Source organism: Panthera onca, chromosome D2 (assembly GCF_046562875.1).
Source record: "Panthera onca isolate mPanOnc1 chromosome D2, mPanOnc1 haplotype 2, whole genome shotgun sequence".
NCBI classification, from domain to species: Eukaryota; Metazoa; Chordata; class Mammalia; order Carnivora; family Felidae; genus Panthera; species Panthera onca.
This window is the reverse complement of record NC_138349.1, coordinates 77,904,690-77,926,551: the sequence shown is the minus strand read 5'-3', so window position 1 is coordinate 77,926,551 and position 21,862 is coordinate 77,904,690. Positions and strand designations below refer to the sequence as shown.

Here is a 21,862-nt window from a genome sequence, read left to right as displayed (position 1 = left end):
CCAAGAGCAACACAAAGACAGCTGGAAACCAAATCAAGAGGAAATTGCCTCCAGATGGGGGATCACGAAACGCTTCATGGGAAAGAGGACCTGAAAAACACCACCCAAAAGCCCTGGTCCTCAAGCTTGAGTATGCGTCAAAACCCCCTGGAAGACGACTTAACTCTGTGGGTCCCCACCCCAGAGTTTCTGATTCACCAGGTCTGTTGTAAAGCTCCCGAATTTATACTTCTGTTAAGTCCCCAGCCGAGGCTGACATCGCTGGTCCGGGGACGGGTCTTTGGAGAACCTTTGCCCAAGTGAACATAGGGAATTGGGCCAACAGAGAGGGGACCCTATGCATCACATGAAGAGGAAGCCATGTATGTAAAGGCACGTGGTTAGAAAAGCAAGGCTATATCCCGGTTGAGGAGAGAACATAAGAAACATGAGTATACACGATAGAATCAGACACAACATTTGTAAATTAATTACCCAATCAACTCCAGTCAGCTGAGAGCCATTGAACTACAAGAGTTACCAAGCATAAGGCAACGACCAAAGTGAGCCTGGCTTCCATGTGGCCTGCATCTTTCCTCCTGAATTTTCTATCCTTCAGCCGTCCTGTCTTACCAGGTCCACCTGCTCTCTAAACCAAAACAATCCAATCAGTACCAACCACTCAGCCACAGTGTGCATTACTGATCCCTTTCCTCTAAACAAAAAGGAATTTAAAAATCCTTTTAGTTTAGAAGGAAAACTTTAAATTAATTCTATGAGACAAGCATTACCCTGATACCAAAACCAGATAAAGACACCACTAAACAAGAGAACAACAGGCCAATATCCCTGATGAACATAGACGCAAAACTCTTCAAAGATATACTAGCAATCTGATTCCAATAACACATTAAGGAAATAACTCACCATGATCAGATGGGATTTACTCCTGGGATGCAAGGGTGGTTCAGTATTCACAAATCAATGTGATACATCAAGTCAATAAGAAAAAGGAGAGGATCCGTATGACCATTTCAATAGACTCAGAAAGGGCGTTTGATAAAGTACAATAACTATTCATGATAAAAACCCTCAACAAAGTAGGTTTAGAGGGAATATATCTCAACATATTAAAGGCCATCTATGAAAAACCCACAGCTAACATCATCCTTAATGGGGGAAAACTGAGAGCGTTTCCCCTAAGGGCAGAAATAAGACGAGGATGTCCACTCTCACCACTGTTATTCAACACAGTACTGGAAGTCCTGGCCACAGCAGAAAGAAAACAAAAAGAAATAAAACGCACCCAAATTGATAAGGAAGAAGTCAAACTTTCATTATTTGCAGATCACATTTGCCATTTGCAATGACGTGGATGGACCTCGAAAGTATCATGCTAAGTGAAATCAGCTGGCCAGAGAAAGACAAATAATTTATGACTTCATTCATATGTGGAAGAAACAAAGGAGCAAAGGAGAAAAAAAGAGAGAGAGACCAATGAAGAAACAATTCTTAATTATATAGAATAAACTGATGATTACCAGAGGGGAGGTGGGTGGGGGGTAAAGTAGGTGATGGGGATTAAGGAGGGCACTTGTGATGAGCTCCCGATTATGTATGGAAGTGCTGAATCGCTGTATTGTACACCTGCTACAAATATTACACTGGATGTTAAAGTAACTGGAAATAAAATTTAAAACTTAAAAAAATAGACAGATAAAACAATAAATAAAAATCCCTTTAGTTTTGCCAAAGCACGTTTGGGAATTTTTAAAAAGAATTTTAACAAGTAAATGAAAATTATAAAAGTCAAGAAACAGAGGCACCTGGGTGGCTTAGTCAGTTACGCATCCAACTCTTGATTGTGGCTCAGGTCTTGATCTCACAGTTCATGAGTTGGAGTTCTGCACCGGGCTCAGTGCTGACGGCGTGGAGCCTGCTTGGGATTTTCTCTCTCTCTCTCTCTCTCTCTCTCTCTCTCTCTCGCTCTCTCTCTCTCTCGCTCTGCCCCTCCCCCACTCATGGTCTCTCTCTCTCTCTCTCTCTCTCAAAATAAACTTAAAAAGTAAAGAAATAGAGGCATCCACATGCACACAGTTCTCATGTCAACCAAAAAAAAAAAAAAAAGCCCAAAGATCGGTTTGGCTGATGCAGCTTGACAATGGCTTGTAAGGTGTTTTGAGCTGAATTATGCCTAACAAAGACGCGTTGAAGATAGGGTCTTTACGGAGGTAATGAAGTTAAAATGAGGTCATCAGTGTGGGCTTTAATCCAATACGTCTGGTGCCCTGCTCTTAAGGAAGTGAGCATAATGGAGGAGGAGAGGCAACATTTTAATAGACATCCCGTGTGGACCAGAAACAGCAACTTTTTCTGTGAATCCCCACCCCCCAAAGTCCTTAGGTTTAGCTCTTTTTCTCTCTTTAGCAACTTACTCTCCTACCTTCCTTAAACTCCCCTTCCACTTCAAGAGGGAGGAGCCACCAATGTATTGACGTTCCTCTCAAAGTCCAAAAAGCTACTCAGTTGGGTCTTCCTGCCTGTGAGAGGAGAAGGATCATCCTCCCCACTGGTGGCCATCAGTTCTGGTGGCAAAGGAAATGGTGGAGCAGGAGAGGCGAGACCACCTCAGAGCAGGGTGGGTGCGGGGGAGGTGGGTTGCGTGGCCCAGGATGGAGACAGGAAGTTGAAAGGAGAGACCCAGCAACGGGACCCATCACCTCACGACTGACCCAGGCTTACATCTCATTCTTGCTTGTTGAAAAGACAAACCATGTAAGTACTTACAGTAAATTCAGTTTGCCATCTTCCTTCAGAAGAGAAGTGTCCTAATTTCCACCACATGCTGAGAACAGCTGGGTGCTCCCTCACTGCTCCCTAATTACTGATTAGCACACACAATGGCCTAATCGCTCCTCCATATTTGGGGGTAATTTTGATTATTGCCTTATCAGACTCGGAGACGGTTTCCTGGGGCTTTGTTTACCCAATATACCTCACCCTCCAGTCAGGAGGACACACTCTAGTCACAGCAAGAGAACCACGGTAAATGTCTATCCCACGGGATGGCCCTAAGCTTTCTAACAATCCTGGTGCTATCAGAATGCAACCGCTCTCTGGAGAAATCGCTGTGTGTGCCCGTATTCCAATAAAGGGAACATTAGTAAACGGCATAGATGTACCCTTGTTCTCTAGTTTAAACACTTTTTTTTTTAATGTTTATTTATTTCTGAGAGAGACAGAGACAAAGTGAGCAGGGGAGGGGCAGAGAGAGAGGGAGACACAGAATCCAAAGCAGGCTGCAGGCTCTGAGCTGTCAGCATAGAGCCCGATGCGGGGCTTGAACTCACAAACTATGAGATCATGGCCTAAGCCGAAGTCAGATGCTCAACCAACTGAGCCACCCAGGTGCTCCCTTTGTTCTCTGGTTTCAACGGAAACATGCAAAGGTGATTCAGGAAAAAATATGCCCCGACTGAACCAGGTCTTTGGAAAGTACAGTGTGCCTTGCCCCATTGTCAGAAACTACTCTGTCCTCCCCCTTTACAGAGACCCCTCCGTGGCCAGACAACGAATGAGGAATGGGCAGCGTCTTTGTCAAGGTTCTCCAGAGAAACAGAAAGAGTAATAGATGTTTACATATCTCTATATAGAGATTTACCATGAGGAATTGGCTCATGTGTTTATGAAGGCTGAGAAGTCCCATGAGTTGCTGTCTGTAAGCTGGACCCTTTGGAAAGCCAGTGGCATAACTCCAGCCCAAGTCCGAAGTCCTGAGAACCCAGGGAGTCAGTAGTGTAAACTCTAGTGCAAGAGCAGGGTAAGAGCAGTACCCCAGCTGAAGCATGCAGGCAGGAATTGGACAGGAGACGATTCCTCCTTCCTCATCTGTCGTTCTTTTTAGAACAACAGATGTGCCAACCCATCCCCGGGAGAGCCATCTTGAGTCCACGGATTCAACTGCTAATGCCATCCAGAAACACCCTCATGGACACACCCAGAAATAATGTCTAATGTGGGCTCCACGTCACAATCAAGTTGACACATGAAATTAACCGTTACAGGCAACACAGCCTCCCATGTGGGACTCCCCAGTACCCTGGTAGGAGTCCCAAGATGGACCCTTAAATCTACCTATAAAATAGGAATCAAACAAATGGTACAATGATTGCAGGGCTTTCGGTAAGTCTCTACAGGTTATAGTGATTTGTAATCTGTATGTAAATCCACTAAAATTACTTTTAAGTGATCGAGTGATTCTGACCTAAAACAGCACTTGCCCTTCCAAACTCAAAGAGCAGAGCATTACTTTTGAGAGAATAGGGGGAGAGGATATTTTACAAGTTAAACGTGGGGCTCCTCGAGGTGGATCACACGCTATCAGTGCATTTTCTCTCCTGAAACTGAGCGGTGTAGCCGGATGAACATGTCCTCAGGGGATTTAGCACGGCAGCAAGCATGAAATCACCTAATCCCAGCCCCGCTGGCATACTCTCCTAGGATGCGTCCTTGATCCTGTGGCATCAGAGTGACTGGTATGAGTCTGGGTGGACTTTCAGATGTCTTCCCCGGTTTCGGATTTATATGTTCATTTGTTAACTGTGTAAACACAGAGCCTGACTAGAGGTCTCCCCAGGATAAGCTGTTCCTCAGACCGCCCCCCCTCAGTCCAAGGAGGCCACTGCATGGCACCTGCTTTCTCAGTGCCTCCCATCTCACCTGTATCTCCCAAGCACTGTGCTGGTCTTGTCGACACTCCTGACACTAACAATTACGCAGCAAGTTTCGTCAGAAGCACTGTACACACGTTCTCTTGTCTCGTGAAACGATACCTGTCAGTCGTACTAATAGCTCCCACGTGAGGGAGGTATCCTCACTTCCCAGATGCAAAAGTTGCAACTCGCTGACAGAGGTCACAGAGCCAGGAAGTAATGATGTAGCATTTGTTCCCAGGTTCGTTCACGGCCAAAATCCAAATAACCACTACGCTATACTGCCTCCCAAGCATTAGCAAAACGAGCAACCCTCCTCGATCCTCCACTGCTTTAGAGAACAGCCTTCGTAAATCTAGCGGGGAGACTGGCCTTTAAGCCCGAGACATAACACACATCGCCTTCTTTGTTGTGCTTGCAATCACGTGTATAGTTACTCAAAGGAAAAATACCTAAAGATTATGAGTTTGAGCCACATTTTCAATGGGGTTCAGCCTCAGGACATGGCCACTACTGAAAGCACATTCGTTAATTCATTCTTTACTCAGTCAACACTGAGTACACACTGTCTGAGGCATTCAGGACGCAATAAAAAATAAGTAAGAGGCCACTGGAATCCAACGAGGTAAGTCCTGTGGGTAAGGAAATGGGATGTGTCAGGCCAGTGGCCAAACCCAGTGCAGAGGAGGTGAGGAAGCCACATCCCACCCAGGAGACCAGAGTCCTGCATTCCCTCAGTGTTGGCTGTTACCACATGGTTACATGAGTTATCCAATTTCCCCAGGAAGATATGTTTGTTCTTCTCCATTAGTTGACGAGAAGTAAAGATACCTGTTATGCATTCTCAGTGCTTTGGCTGAGACTTTTTGTTGACCTGGGAAAAGTTTCCATATGATAAATATTGGGCTAAACAGAATCAGAAGACCATTTGGGGGAAATTGGTGGAAGATCAGAAGCCAGTTTTCAAGTTCTTGCCTCAGCAGTGAGGAGTATATCCATCCATTCCTCAAGCTCTCAGAATGCCTCTATAACCTGGTCTGGTGCTAGGGCCTAAACGGTGCCCAGAACATGCAAACCACAGCTCATAAGGATGAGAACACCAACGTGGAAAGCATACAAATAGCAAACTCCCACGTATTTATGAAAATATGGCTAAAACATAGGCGAATGGTAAGAGATTTAAAAATATCCATATAAGAGGCAGAATTTGTTTGGGAAATTTATGTCACGATCCACATTTTCACCTAGGTCTTATTAGGGAGCCCAATAGCACACTATGGCAAACACAGTTTTTGGAATTTGTCAAGAAAAGACTCCAGTGGTGGAATTCTCTCTTAGAGCCAGGGAAGGGTTTTAAGTCAGCTTTTTTTTTTTTTTTTTTTTTTTTTTTGAATCAAGGTTACATTTTTCTGAGATTTAAGCCAGGTTCCAATTGTGCAGTAACTTCTTGTGAGAGCCTAGAACCATGAAGGTGATGGGGGTCCTTCAAGGCCCCAACAGTGTTGGCTGAGCACCGTGCCAGACACGTGACGTAGAATAGCTCACATAACCCTCAAGCATACTCCTACCAGGAGATATTATTCCCATTTTACAGAAGAGAAAACTTGAGATTCCAAAAAGTTGTAACTTACCCAGATCACATAGCTCATAAGCAGCGGGGCTCGATTCGTACCCAAATACGCGAAATTCTAGAAGACGGTCTCCTGAAGTCAGTAAGCTACACGGGAGCCATCTTGGAGAAGCCTCTTTGAGCTACAAGGTACCACATTTTTCCTGAGCTCAGAATTGCCTGGATTGCAGTGTTTAACACGATGCAGCTGCAGACGTTGGCCTAAAGTGAATGAGGCTGAAGAGCCACCCTTTCCAAAGGAGCTTCACCTGCATGTCACCCAGGTGTGCACCTGACAGCGGTTTCCTTCTGTATTTAAAGCCACCTCACGGGGCAAGGGGAGCTCTGGTTCGTGGGAAACTAAGTACAGGTCTTGCAGCCAGTGGAGGCTCCTGATGGCATCATGTGGCTGCTGCAGCCCCTCTTGCTCTGTGTTCCCTTGTCTCTCGCTGTGCGTGGCCAGCAGAAGCCCCAGGTACCAGGTTATCCCGGTGAACTCCATTGTGGGCTCCAGAGCCTTCGGTTTGCCATAAACCCGAGCCCCGGGAAATCGACTCCTGCACTCATAGCCTGGGGTAAGTTAGACAACTCCCCCGGCTTAGGGGCTTAGCGCTCTCACCCTCCTAACACTTTCCCCCTTTGGTGAACTCTGCAGGTACTCCTACAGATCAAACCCTCTAAAATGTAACTTCTCTTCTGAATCCGAGCCCCCTCTTGTCCCTCTCTCTCTTCGCTGCTGCCCCTCAGGGTCCAATGGGCAAAGCTGGCGGTCCCTTCCCGGCCCTGGTGAGTGTGGAGACTGACCACCTGTGCTTTTTGCTCCCCTTCACCCCCCAGACAATCGCGGGCTGCCACACAGGCTGCAGAACAACTCCGGATGCGGTACCTGGGTAAGGGAGAGCCCGGGGGGCTCCGTGCTCTTAGAAGCGTCTTACAGCAGCTGCTATGTCACCGAGTGGGTGAGCACGACCCAATCCCCGGGAACGTCGAGGCCCCCCACCCCAGCATCCAGGGTGACTCCCCAGGACTCCCACTACGTCATGATAGTGGGAGTTGAAGGCACAGATGCGGCTGGGCGCAGGGTTACCAACACCAAGGTGCTCAGGTGTCCTAGGAATCCCCCAGGTAAGGGCTGGAAACTCTCGGGTTCTTGGTGGTGCTGAGCTGCCTGGAATGTGTTCTTGGGCCTCTTCTACCGGCTCTGTGCAGCGACAGTGACCCCTGCCACTCCTGAAGGACTCCCCTCCAGCTGCCCTGCGCACACAGCCCTTAGGATAACCACCACTAGAGCAACTATTCAGCACGAGGCACAATCCCCTGGTAATTGCTAGCTCTCAAAGATGGAGTAGCATCTCAGCAGAACGGAAGGAAGGATATGTTGCTTGAAGCAAAGCATAAAGGGCCCCACTGTACCTACTGCTCTTGCTGGGACTCTTTCAAAATGTACTAGTTTCAGGGGACTCTTCCCAGGGGACTTAATATTGACTTGACTTCCTGAAATGTAATTGCTAGTATGTAATATGGATCCACCCTGATCATCGGGGCATCTGTGGGAATTTTGATACTTAATTGTTTTTAAGTTTGCATATTATTTATTTAGAGACCGCATAAATGGGGTAGGGGCAGAAAGGGGAGAGAGAATTCCAAGCAGGTCCCATGCTAGCACAGCTCAGAGCCTGATGTGAGATTCGAACTTCCAAACCTGGAGATCATGAACTGAGCTGAAATAAAGAGTCATCCAGGTGCCCCAAATTTTGATACTTGGTAATTATCTTTTTTTTTTTTTTTTTCTTGAAAGACCAAGCTTTGGTATCGAGCTTCAGTCCCTCTCCTCTTCAAAACGTGGCATTAGAAGCTCCAAACGCTGACTTGTGTGACTCTGTCCCAATGTGGGACAGGCTACCATGTGCTTCTTCACCCATCACTCAGGGAGACTGCAATAAGCTTGGTTGCTGCTACAAATCAGAGGCAAATTCCTGTTACTATGGAAACACAGGTGAGTTCTTGCATCTCTGAAACCGGTTAAAATCTGGATTACTCGCAACTAAACCCGGAGAAGGGTGATCTTCCCTCCCCCCTTACCCCCACCAGAAAACCAATATTTAAAGATGACCAGAAGTTGAATGTATAAGCTATGAATGCATCCTAGAATACTTGACCCTATGTGCTCACTTTCTACAGCCTTCCCTTGCCAATTCTCCTAGAAACCAAAATATTCAATGAACTCCAGAAGCTAAGGCTATGTGCAAAATAGCCAGTTGACAGAAATTGAAGACTACGAGGCACCTTGGGAATAAATAGGTTAAGTGTCAACAGAGCCTCCTCTCAAGACTCCCTGTGTGTCCCAAATCCTACTCTAAGGTTTTCTAATGCAAAACACGTACAGGCAGCCCTGTATTCTAAGCTCTGAATACTGACTGATAGGTATAATAGTACTTTGTCTTACTTATTGTACGGAGGAAGCTAGAGTTAGGAGGTTACATGCTTTGCCTCAAGTTGCTCAAGTAGTGGAGGCAACATTCAAACCCAGGGGCTCGTGAGGATGCTCATTCAGTGCTTTAATTAGGCTCAGACAGCTGAACATGCAGCAAGGTCGCTAGCTGGGACTGGCAGCTTCCCGGGGGGCGGAGGGATCAAAAGTAGCTAAATGTCTAGCTGGCTCAATACCGGGAGGGAGGACCTGCTTTCAGCACAGCAACTCTGATTTCTCAGTGACCTCACGCTGTACCCAAGACGGCCACTTCTCCATCGCCGTGTCTCGGAACGTGACCTCACCCCCGCTGCTCTTAAGTTCTCTGCGCTTGGCCTTCGGGAAGGACCACGAATGTAACCCTGTGAAAGCAACACGTGCCTTTGCCCTGTTCTTTTTTCCATTTAATTCCTGTGGCACCACGAGATGGGTAAGAACAGCTGAGTTTTGGCCCTGTTCCTAACTCGAAGTCAGACAGAAATGTCCTAGTGACAGGGCAGGAGTGGTGGAGTCTCTTAGCCAGGAAGGATACAGCTGACCGCCTCTTGGTCCGGAGGATGGTCTCTAGGACAGAAGAATGCTTCATCGCTGAGAGAGCAGAAAACTTCCCTGGGTGTTCAGCTAAGATCCTAATTGTGCCGGAGCACTTCTGAGCCACACATGAGGACAAGTAACAGGTTCTTCTTGCCACACTGCCCTGGGAAGCAAGCAGGGAAATTGGCTGACCTTGGTGGTCATGTTCCTGGCTGCCTCATCGGAGTGCTCAAAGCCCTATTCTCTTACCCTGAGCTAAGTGAGGTGAGAAGGTCCCAGGTCAGTTAATGCCACCTGCTCTGGCCTCTGCTCAAGGGGAAGAAAACGCAGCCTGTGATGGGGTAGCCTTGCTGACTGCTAGATCAGAGCAAATTCTGAGTGAAAGGGCACCTGGCTAGCAGGAATGGCCACACTTCTCTGCCCATACTTCTAGGTCACTGGAGACCAGGCAGTATATGAAAATGAGCTGGTCGCAGCTAGAGATGTGAGAACTTGGAGCCATGGTTCTATTTCCCGTGACAGTATCTTCAGGTAAAGGTCTGAGTTAACCTCGCCCTGCTGGACCAGAATGACTTCCCTTCCATAAAACAGGATTCTAGGGTAAAGCCCTGAATCCACAGAACCTCTGGTCACGACCAGAGAACCCATCTACTGCCTCGGCTGTCTGATCTCACTGACCATATCGGATCAAATCTCCCTGCATCGCTGCCACGGACTTCATTTAAGCCCCAAACTCCCCTGGACTCCTATTTCACTGACCGGGATCTCCTTGTGTTCATTTTGGCCTTCTCCCTTCTGCCTGCATAGTCCACCCTGTAGCAAAAAGAATCCCTTAACACCTTAGATGAGATTTTACACTCAAAGCTTCCTCCTTGTCCTGACATAGCTTAAACTTGATATGAAGGTAATTTGTAGGACCTTGCATGAAACACTGCCTACTTCCCAGTCTTAACCCATCTTCTGTGAAATGCCATCTCTCTCTCCCTGTTTCCAACCCTGGACTGTGGTCTCAGGAGACTATATAGAAGGACCAACTCTGGCCTCTGTTCTCTGCTGTTTCTCTCCCTCCTCTTACCTCTGTTACTACTTATCTTCCTTCATAGCCACTCCCTGCAGGATCTTCCCTGACTACCTTCTCTACAAAAGGCACCTGTTTCTCACAGCACCACGTCTAGGTCTTGCCTGGTTCCTAGATCTCCAACGCTCAAACACTGATCCTGTCTAGGTCTTAGTCTCCCCAGCTAAGATCTAGTTCCCACAAGCTCCAAAACCATACCCATCCTGTTGACAAACTCGTCCCATGCCTAGTCTATAATGGTTCCTAAAAACCTTTAAAACCTGAAAGGTGGGGGCCCATCCTACCACCCACGAGAGCTAACAAAGATCATGTTTATCCATAGGCTTCGAGTTAGCTGCAGCTACTCTGTAAGGAGCAATGCCTTCCCGCTTAGCGTTCAGGTGTTTACCATCCCACCACCCCATCTGAAAACCCAGCATGGACCCCTCACTCTGGAACTCAAGATTGCCAAAGGTGAGACCCTCCTGGCTAGCCTACAGTCTTAAAGACTTATTACTTCTCTTGGCATTAGGAGACCAACTTGGGTGGCACCTGGGTGGTTCAGTTGGTTAAGCGTCCAACTCTTGGTTTTGGCTCAGGTCATCATCTCCTGGTTTGCAGCCCCCTGCATCAGGCTCCAGGCTGATGGCCCCAACCATGCTTGGGATTCTCTCTTCCCTTTCTGCCCCACCTCCCACTTGTGTACTTGCTCTGTCTAGCTCTTTCTCTCTCAAAATACTAAAAATATTTAAATAGACCAAATTGGTAATAAGATACTTGCTAGAGGTGCTCATATGGGCGATGGTCTGTCTCAGGCCATCTAGAGCGTTCTAGCTCTGTCCTTCGTGCTCCAACCCACTTTGGCCTCTTGCAGATAAGCACTATGGCTCCTACTACAGTATTGGTGACTACCCAGTGGTAAAGTTGCTTCGGGATCCCATTTATGTGGAGGTCTCTATCCGCCACAGAACAGACCCCTCCCTGGCGCTGCTCCTCCATAACTGTTGGGCCACACCCGGCAAGAACTCCCAGAGTCCGTCCCAGTGGCCCATTCTGGTGAAAGGGTAAGTGGCTTCTCCGTGTACCTGTGCTGGGGTCCCCCATGGAAGCCCATCCCGACTGCTGGATATCTTTGCTTAGATGCCCCTACGTTGGAGACAACTATCAAACCCAGCTGATCCCTGTCCAGAAGGCCCTGGATACACCATTTCCATCTTACTACAAGCGCTTCAGTATTTTCACCTTCAGCTTTGTGGACACCATGGCAAAGTGGGCACTCAGGGGACCGGTAGGATGTGTATTCCGCCCTGTGTGTTCTTCAGCAGGGCTCCGAATGCCCCCTCCCCAACCGCCAACTTGGAATCCTTTCCACATCCCACCAGTCCTTGGCCAAGGCTGCCCTTTGATTTTGGCTTGTTGGCACTTGCTCAAAGTGATCACTGATCCCAATGACACAAGTGTCATCTGCCCTCTAGACTCTAGTTCTTCGGTGCTATTGCGATATTGGCTTGGGGTGTCCAGATTTGCTGTTAAGTTTCTTTCAACCTCTTCCAGGGGAGGTAAGTTTTAAGACTTGTGATGTGGTTCTCCTCCATGATCTCCATTCTGTTGGCTCCTAGGTGTATCTGCACTGTAATGTATCCATCTGCCAGCCTGCTGGGACCTCCTCCTGTAGGATAACCTGTCCTGTTGCCAGGCGTGAGTATCCACACTGTCTACGCTGGAGGACAAACTCGAAATAATCTGGAGTCCCACCGCTAACCTCTCTTGCCCTGTGGGCAAATGATTCCAAGTGAAGATTGATTTTTCTTAATGAGGCTGCTTCAAGTATCTTGAGGCAATAGAACAGACAAGCAGCTTCCTAGAATTCCAAGCCTTTTAAATAGGAGCTATCAATCCTCCAGTAACTCTCAGTCTTTGCTTTTTCCATGTACATTATGATTAAGCCAGGAATCAAACTGGCTCATGACCTACATATGGCTCAGTCTAACAAAACCCTTGTTATCCGGCTAGTTCACGAATCTAGATGTTTACCCCTGCTCGAAGGCAGGTCTGGCAACATGACCTGAAGATTTATAGGTGGCGTATGATTGCCGACAGAGTATCTACTTGAGTCGATCAGAGCCAATACTCTTGTTACATGTCTGTATTCCTACCTGGTCCACTAACTTTTACCTGTCTAGCCCTTGAATTACTTCGGGTTCATGAGCCCCTTCTGGCAAAAATATATTCCTGGTAATGTAATGAGAGTCATGAAATACTGCATTAAATACTTAGTTAGGATCTAACTCCAAAAATATTCTGTACACTCCTAAAGAAACTAAAACTTAGATGGACTTTTCAGAAGTCCTATAACTGGTAATAGAAATGGGATTCATAAGCTACCAGTTACCTTTGTAGCTTAGGAAAGGGTGTTGGTATTAACAGGTTACTGCCCAAATGACCCTTCTAGAGGAGGATGGCAGTTTGGGGAAAGGCTAATATCCTAATCTCTATTACCAAATTCTGGCGAAACTGAGGTAGCAGTGTTAATATAAACTCAGACAAGACTTTATATCTAACACCTTAAGGAGGTTCTGTGTTTTCCTTATTGTTTTAAGTTAATTTATTTTGAGAGAGTGCGAGCAGGGGGCAGAGAAAGGACAAGCAAGATCCCAAGCAGGCTCTGCGCTGTCAGGGCTGAGCCTGATGCGGGGCTCGAACTTAGTGAGATCATGACCTGAGCCGAAATCAAGAGTCAGACGCCTAACCAACTGAGCCAAGTAGGCACCCCGTTGTTGTTTTTGTTTTTAACGAGGTTTTCTGAAGGCATGGAATGGAGCTGTACATATTGAGGGACTTAACTCTCCAACTCCCACCCCCACCGTGTGCAAAAGAGTCTGACTAATCCCTAGCTCTCTTCTCTCCAACAGGAAGAAGACGCTCTGACCTCCATCTTCACAGCAGTACTGCGAGCATCTCTAGCGAGGGTCCCATGATTCTACTCCAAGCCACTATGGACTCTGCAGAGAAGCTCCACAAAAACTCAAGTGAGTGGGAAGAGACCTAACTAGCTATTTGAAGCCTCACGCCTGAACCACTAGTCAAACCAAAGCTACTTCCTCATCCCCACTTCTTATCCCGTGCTAATACGACCAGTGTGAATCTCCAGTTGACCAGCTTGGTTTTCCTAAAGAGCATGCGTATTTTTCAGGCTACGGTATCACTTGGTTTTGGCATCCGTCAACCTCCTTGTCCATCCTACAGGTTCTCCTATAGACTCCCAAGCTCTGTGGATGGCAGGCCTTTCCGGGACCCTAATCTTTGGATTCTTGTTAGTGTCCTACTTGGCTATCAGGAAACGGAGGTGAATTATTCCAGTTGTGTTAATAAAACCAGATTGCATTACCAGCCTGTGCCCAGCCTCTCATTCGAAAGGTAAAGCACTATAAAGTCCTCTATCTGCTCTGGGCATCTCCTCTCTCCGGCCTGGGGCATTATTTTGCTTGATGGTAGAAGAAAAACCATGATACCCTAGGTTTTGACTCCAGCCAGCCTTTCCAGCTTCCAAATAGAATAACACTGCAGTAGACTCCTAGTTGGATGACCACCTAAGCAGAGGATACAAGAACTAAACACATCAGATTGAGCAGAGATGGTTTCAAGCTCAAGAGGGGGTGTAGAAAAAAACTCTCCCAAGAGACCAATCAGACTAAGGCAGAACTAATCTAGACCTAGTCTGAAATCTTCTAGACCACAAGTTCTCTGAAAGAAGGCTTCTAAACAAACCATATAGGCCCTACCCCCAGAGTTTAAGTAGGTCTGGGCTGAGGCTTAAGAATTAACACCTGTAACCACTTCTCAAGTGACCCTGATATTATTCTGATCGTCCCACACTGAAATCCAGTGTCTATTACCAGTGACTAAAAGGAAGCATCTGATCACGGATTTGTCAACCGCAAGTAGTTTGGTCAGAAGAAGCTTAGTTTTGAGCCCGAACCAGTCTTAAGACTAACAGAAAAGCATGGTCACTTCTCCAGGGAAATAAACATCCTGCTCCAAGGACTCCCTAGGACTGTTGGCCATAATCTGGCAGTCTCTAATCTCTCCAGGGGGGATTTCTGAAATTAATCCTGGTTAAACAAAGTTTCCCCGTTTGTCTTCAGGGAGTAACTTCTAGATTGCTTTATAGTTCGGCAGAGTAAAAGGCATTAAACTTGGTACTGAAATACCTGCTTTGTAGACAAGTCAACCTCCCTTCAAACTGCTAAGCAGGGACTGTGTATTTCCTTGTTCAACCAACAGGGACACTACATGCTTATGTGACAGGAACTGTCCTAGATGCCTGATAACACACTTGAGCCTCACAAAAACATGAGGTAGCACCCACCCACCGTGCTTTGTGAACTCCTACTCCAAATGGGGACCAAGGCAACACAACTTGAACTTGGAGGGCAGAAACATGAACTTGGAATTAGGGATGCCTGTTTTAGTCTGAGATCTAGTGTCATTTCAGATATTCTGCTTTTAACTCCATCTCCTACTGAAAACCCTCTGCTCCTCCATAGGACTAATTTCCAGTGGCACATAGATTCAGCTTGACAAGGTTTTCTAAAGCTTGCCTGTTGGCCTGATGCTTGCTGGGGGGATGCGGCTAAAATAGATGCCTAGAGAAAAGGGCTGGGAGTACTGACTACCTTCTGTGCTAAAGGGGAAGGGCAATGGTCTTGGATTGCAGTGGAGATAGCAGTTAACTTGTTCACTAAGTAGAACTGTAGTTGACCTGGGAAACCATGAATAGATGTAATTGAGTTTAACCATGAATAGATGTAATGCATCCAAATCCTATCACTTCTCTAAAACCTAATTTAAGCTCTAGTTTTACATCCATGTATATTTATAGTACACCTTAATTTGCAGGTTAAACATTAGCCAGAAGTACCATTATTTAGGTCTTAGAATGTTTACATACCCAAATAGGTATGTAAATAGGTTCACATACCCAAATTGTTCCAAACATTAAGTTTCCGAGTATCTAAATACACTAGCGGTTTCTAAATTTCATTAAATTTCTTAGCCCTACTTTGTGGGTCTATAGCCACATTTGGCTAGGAGCTGCTCAAGCTAGGAACTACAGCATGACTAGAGTCCGCTAAATTCAAACACGTATTGGAGATACACGATGTGACAGGCATTCTACAACAACCAGGAAACCAAGCAACAACAACCAGGAAAGATGCCCCATCAACAAGGACGGACAAATGTTGGATGGTAAGTGAGGGGAAAAGTTAAGAAAAGACAGGCAGGGAGAACGGGATTACAAAGTCCCATCCTGCTCTCTCTGTGATAAAACCAAGGGAATATGAGTTCCAGGCCTATCCCACTAAAACAAAGCAGGTATGTGGGGTTCTGTAAATGAAACTAATTTGCTTATTTCAAGTATTTGGATTTACGAGAGGAGAGTTTTCTAGTAGAGCACCTGGAATGTAGGTTATCTACTCAGTGTTGATGTTACTACCCTCCTTCAAAAAAAAAAAAAAAAAAAATCTATGCTAATTCTAGATCCAACCAAAGAGAAAATACTGGTGCTTAAGCCTTGACCTAGAACCTGCCAGATGCTCCCTAGCAGGGCTTCTCAGACTGATTGTCCTTAGCCTCCAAAGGAAGCTAAACACGATTTCCCAAATAGAGTTGACCATGGAAACTCTTCAGAGAATCTTCCAGGAGTAGTGATCTACACTACTGTAGATCTAGGGTGTTTCTGCTTTCCTAACCATGAAATCCTTATTGAAACTTGGCCTGCTCAACAGGGAGAAAGGAATATTGCAGGGAGAAATTACAACGTGCCTCTGAAGTGAAAAGCCCCTGGCCAAAACTACCTAGCTTAAAGTTAAATCACTGCTCTGAAGGAAATGTCACCTGGGAACTTTAACTGGAGTAGCTTATTAATACATAGTCTCTTCACTAAATTAGAAACTTCATTATCCACAGTGGAATCATTTTATTTTTTTTGTTTTATTTATTTTTGAGAACGAGAGAGAGCATGAGCAGGGGAGGGGTAGAGAGAGAGAGAGAAAAAGAGAGAGAGAGAGAGAGGGAGGGAGACACATAATTCGAAGCAGGCTCCAGGCTCTGAGCTGTCAGCACAGAGCCCAATGCGGGGCTCAAACTCACGAACCGTGAGATCATGACCTGAGCCGAAGTCGGACGCTTAACCGACTGAGCCACCCAGGCACCCCCACAGTGGGATCATTATTAAACATTCTTAAACTTCTACTACTTTGGTATTTGTCTCATTCTAAGCAGGCTTTTTCTGGTAACTTCTTATGAACTTAGATTGCCACCCAAGCCTCTTCCCTACCTTCACCATAGCTTCCAAATTTAATGACACTGATTTCTAGGTAACAACTTTTACCCATGGATTAAAGGATTGTTCAAATCTAGTCAGAATAATGTAATTTACTCTTATATACTTTAGGGTTTTCCTGGATAAAATCAGTGCTGATAATTCCTCTGTGTGGCTATCATTAACTTATCTTGCAGGGTGGTCACGTAATCACATAGCCCTTCTAGGGGCTCGCCCAGGCCTGCTGCACAGCTGCCAGCCTCAGATTTCCCTGTGATGTCTTCCCTTTCTCAGGGGATAATTCCTAGGTCATATTTGAGTTTGTTACCTAGCGTGGGCAGCATATACCATGTTTGTATCCATTTGAGAAAGAATGATGTATAAGGCAAACTCTAAGAACTTAGATGCCTGACACTATCTTTCTCCCTGCCCATCCCCAAACTGGCTCTTGACTGTTTAGCTAGGTACCAAAGTACAGATGTGCAGTGGCCTATATTCTACTTTGAAGGTATTGCTCTATTGACTTCTATGTTTGTGTTGTAGCCTGTTATTCTGACTTCTGATCTTTTGCAAAGTGTCCTACCTTGGGCTATTCCATATGCTTTAGAACTTACAATATTCTCTATCACCATTCTAAGTCTTCTCTGGTCTTCTGTGATTAGTTGATGGAAATTTTTAATCTATAGAGTACACAGCTTTTAAGTCAAGGAAAAATTCTCATTTCTGATTTATTCCCTTCCATCTTGTCTCCATCCCCTCGCTTCATTTCCAGATGAAATGTTCTGAAATTGCCTCTCCATTTCCTTGATTTGTCTTGAGTTTTGGCACATGATTTGAGCCTTATAGAGATCTCGTATATTCTGACTTTTCAAATACAAATTTGTTTATCCTGCATGGTCTGCTGAGATCTGTTTTCTTGATAGTATGTTTTCAAATATGAATCCTGTCTATTCACGTGGTACAAAAGCCAACCGGAGGCTCTGCGTGACTGAAGATGATTAAGTTCAAACACTGGGCCAAAAATTACTAGTGTTCAGGTTTCTTTTCCATTTATGTGTGTCTATTCAAAGTAATACCGAAAGAGTTTAAAACACCAGATTCTGCTTTCCAGGGTGTCTAACATCCCTAAATTCCAAGAATCCCAGGTCAATCTGCTCACTGTCAGGACGTGGAAAAAGCAGATCTCCTAGTCCTATCACAAAGAGATAAGGTTTTTAACAACTCCTATTTCTTTTTCTTTTTTTAACTTACTGAGTCCCAACACATACAACAAAGCATATAAGGTGTACCAATGTTGTAGAAAGTTTGCTGACTATTTCTAACTACCACCTTGGTAAAAGATTAAAATAAAAAGGCATCCTTAGAAAGTTCCTTCATTTTTATTCCCAGTCAACACTTCTTCGGGTGATAACTATTCTAGCACCAGAGATTAGTTTTACTTGTTCTTGAATTTCATATAAATGGAATCCTATACAGTCTTCTGTGTTTAGACTCTTTGACCTAGTGTCTGAGACCTATACTGCAAGTCAGAATAGTTTTTATGTACTACATTACATAAAAGTATCAGCTTGGGGCACCTGGGTGGCTCAGAGGGTTAAGCGTCCGACTCTTGGTTTCAAGCTCAGGTCACGATCTCATGGTTTGGTGAGTTCAAGCCCCTCATCAGGCTCTGCAGGGCAGAGCCTACTTGGGGATTCTCCACCTCACTCTCTCTGGCCTTCCCCCTCATGCACTGTCTCTTTCAAAATAAATAAACTTCAAAAAATACATCAGTTTATTCTTTCTCTTACTGGTGGGCATTTGAGTTGTTTCCAGTTTGGGGTTACTAGTAACAAACTTTCAGTAAACACTGGTACCCTAGGAAGGAGGCTGGTTACAACAGTGTTAGGCAATCTCCCCCTACCTGAACCAAACTGGTCCTATGACGACAGAACATAGTAAAAGTGACAGTGTGACTGAGCATAGGTTACAAAAGACAGTGCAGCTTCTGCCTGGTCTCTGGAGAAGCCAGCTGTCATGCCACACAGTAAGGGAGCGGAAGTGGCCCTCCCAGCCAACAGCCCTGGGAGTGCCTCCTTGGAAGAGACTCCTCCAGCCCCGTCCACATCTGCTTGCAACCTTCTAAAAGCCCATGACCTAGCCCCACCACCTGAGCCGATTCTGAATACCTGCTCTACCACAACCATGAGAAATGAAGGATTATTGCCCTTATAAGGCACTACGTTTTGGGGTGACCTCTTAAGGCACAATAAGTAACTAATAAATACTTAAGGGTTTTTTTTGTTTGTTTGTTTGTGTGGAGAGGTCTCCTCTTGAATGAGAAAGAATTGCTCAGTGTATACTTCATCAGCAACCGTCAAACTGTTTTCCAAAGTATTTCTATTTTTATACTCACATAGCTATTAGCTGTGTAAAAGAGTTCCAATTAATCTAAATCCCTTAAGTATAGAAACCTATCTTCAGAGGGAAGATCTATTTTGATCCAGGGTCAGCCTCTCCTCCTTACAGTATACCTAGAGGTATACTACAGGGGCACACAGAGGACATAAACCACTAGATCCCCAGTGTTAGCAAGCTCGGGGATTCTTGCTGCCTGTCTAATCAGCCCACAAGCAAGGGAGCTTTCAAATAAGCCAACGAAATATCTAAAGATTCATAAAACCCATAAAATTGAAAGACAAAAATTAACGTTTTCACAGTCAGCAAGGATTGAGATCTGTTTGTCATCAACCACTTAGGGATCTACGAAGTGGTAAGATTCCTTCATTCTGTCACTTTCCAGGGAAATAGAATTTCACTTTAGGACAAATCTAAGAAAAACCCAAAGTAGTTGGCAGATGACTGGAAACGGCATCTTGACTTGAGCCCTATGTCTTGAAATTACTGGTTTGGATCCTCATGTTCAACTAAATAAACTCCCTTTTGTATTAGGAATTGAAATTAGAGCAATCTATTTCAACAACCAACACAGAACTTACATGGTGTGAGAACGGGAGAAAAGGTAGAAAACCAGAAGTTGAACCTGATATCACAGTGGACATTCTGGAGGAAACCAATTCTTTTTAATAGAAAGTGTTGGTTCCTGCCACCCTCACCCAAAATATTCACACCAGGATACTAGCTACATGACTGTTTGTAAAACATTTAACCTTGTCAATCTCCACTTTCTCACATCTGAAATAAGGACTAAATTATTTCTATCTTTCTGACTTTAAATCCTTGGCTCTTGGAATATCCTGAACCTCCTTTAATCATTTTCATTGGTTTTGATTCCCGGCTATGGCTTGGAAATTCTACTTCCTTAATTCCTGGCTCAGGATTTTCATGCTGTGAGCTGGCAATGTGCTTTTGTCCTACACCATCGCACATTTCTGCCTTCTGAGAGCTAAAGCCTTGCTGTTTTTCAATAAAAGTCTGAGCAAGCCTTACTGCGACGGCCACAGGCCTGGGGGGAGCAGAAATAAGGAGATTCCGCCACTTAGCAGCCTCTTCTCTTCCCACTTCTCCCAAGAAGTACTGTTCTTTTCGTTCTTGCTGACATGGAACTGAAGACAATGACCAAGAGAAATAAGTCACCTTCCCCAGCCCCCCAGTAGCTAAGTTAGGTGGTAAGAAATGGCCAAACCCAGTGAAGTGTCTTGAATAAAGCAGCTGGGAGGGGAGAAAGTAGGGGGCAAAGGGCTGACAGTACAAAGATTTATGGTGGTAGGAGCACCTGGGTGGCTCAATCAGTGGAGCACCTGACTTCAGCTTGGGTCATGGTCTCGCAGTTCGTGGGTTCGAGCCCTGTATCCGGCTCTGTGCTGACAGTGCAAGCCTGCTTGGGACTCTCTCTCCCCCCCTCTCTGTCTGACCCTCCCTGACTTGCACTTTCTCTCTCTCCCATTCTCTAAATAAATAAATAAATAAATAAATAAATAAATAAATAAATAAATATTTATGGTGGTGAAGTAAAGAACAGGCTTCAATGATATTGGACAAAATGAATTCTACCCACCAAGTTTTGACTAATCTCAACATTGGAGTAAGGGGCTGGATTATAAGAACTACCTTCATGTTTACAAGATGTTCTTCCTATGTGGCTGTCTGATCATTTATCCCTTCATCAGGCTCTCTCAGGATGTTGACTGTATTTTGCATGGGTCAAAAGTATCTGAGTTTAGTTTTCAAAGAAGCATCTTCTCTTACCCTCATAATTATTCAGCCTTATTGGGTTCTGCAGGCTAAATACTAGGGGTGTTGGCAGGGAGGGGACAGAGGAGGAGACCAGCACCATCCTAAAGAGAGAAACCCATTGTCCACCAGCCACTATTTCCTCAAAATGGCAAAGGCTGCCCCAAGGAAGTGCCCGGAGACTGACAAAGAGGTTGCTGGGAAGTGTGGTTTCTGGTGCCAGTAGTCTTCACAGCTGGTGTGCTACCCACACTCATCAAAGTCAGACTTTCATCCTAAAAATTCCCTTGTCCTTGTCCGGGACAAAGGGCCTGGCACAGACCTGGAGCTCACAGAACATTTGCTGAATGAATCACACCAAACTCTGACATAATTTGACCAGATTTAAAGGAGCCTAGAAAATTCCCAGAGAATGGCTGAATTTATCTGGAACATACTTTCTGGATACATTTCTATTTGTTAGAAATTTACATTTTATATTCCAACCAGGAACGTATGAGCATCCCGTTTCTCCATATCCTCACCACACTTGTTACCTGTCTTTTTGTCTTATCACTACAAGGTAACATTTATAAACTATTTTTAAATAAAAACAAAGTATAAAGACAATGAAAAGGCCCATAATCCTACCAATAAAAATACTAAAGGGTATGATCAAAAAGAATCCAAACCATATTGAAAAGCCAGATAAAAAGAAAAGAACAGCCAGGGCACACGGGAGGCTCAGTCAGTTAAGCATCAGACTTTGGCTCAGGTCGTGATCTCACGGGTTGTGAGTTTGAGCCCCATGTCGGGCTCTGTGCTGACGGCTCAGAGCCTGGAGACTGCTTCGGATTCTGTGTCTCCCTCTCTCTCTGCCTCTCCCCTGCTCGCTCTCTCTCTCTCTCCCCCTTTCTCAAAAATAAACAAACATTAAAAAAATATTTTTTTAAAGAAAAGAAAAGAACTCCCACCCGTCACCCCCAGTTGCTCTTCCTGAAAGCAACCGTCTTCAATGGCGTCT

At 45.2% G+C, this 21,862-nt stretch overlaps 1 protein-coding gene across 2 annotated transcripts; it reads left to right on the top strand.

Annotated features, from left to right (window-relative positions):
* The first annotated feature begins 6,703 nt into the window (after positions 1 to 6,703).
* On the top strand, positions 6,704 to 13,784 carry ZP4 (zona pellucida glycoprotein 4). Of its 2 annotated transcripts, XM_078435067.2 has the most exons (12): positions 6,704 to 6,875; positions 7,138 to 7,259; positions 7,326 to 7,431; positions 8,153 to 8,296; positions 9,013 to 9,200; positions 9,738 to 9,835; positions 10,705 to 10,835; positions 11,236 to 11,425; positions 11,502 to 11,649; positions 11,981 to 12,059; positions 13,274 to 13,390; positions 13,608 to 13,784. In XM_078435067.2, the coding sequence occupies exons 1-12, from the start codon at positions 6,704 to 6,706 to the stop codon at positions 13,709 to 13,711; spliced, it is 1,599 nt and encodes a 532-aa protein (XP_078291193.1). In that variant the 3' UTR covers positions 13,712 to 13,784. The 2 variants fall into 2 exon arrangements, 1 of the variants encoding a protein (XP_078291193.1); XR_013550621.1 differs by lacking the exons at positions 6,704 to 6,875; positions 7,138 to 7,259; positions 7,326 to 7,431; ... (6 more) ...; positions 11,981 to 12,059; positions 13,608 to 13,784 and adding an exon at positions 11,707 to 11,920 and having other exon boundaries at positions 13,274 to 13,458.
* Positions 13,785 to 21,862: the final 8,078 nt, after the last annotated feature.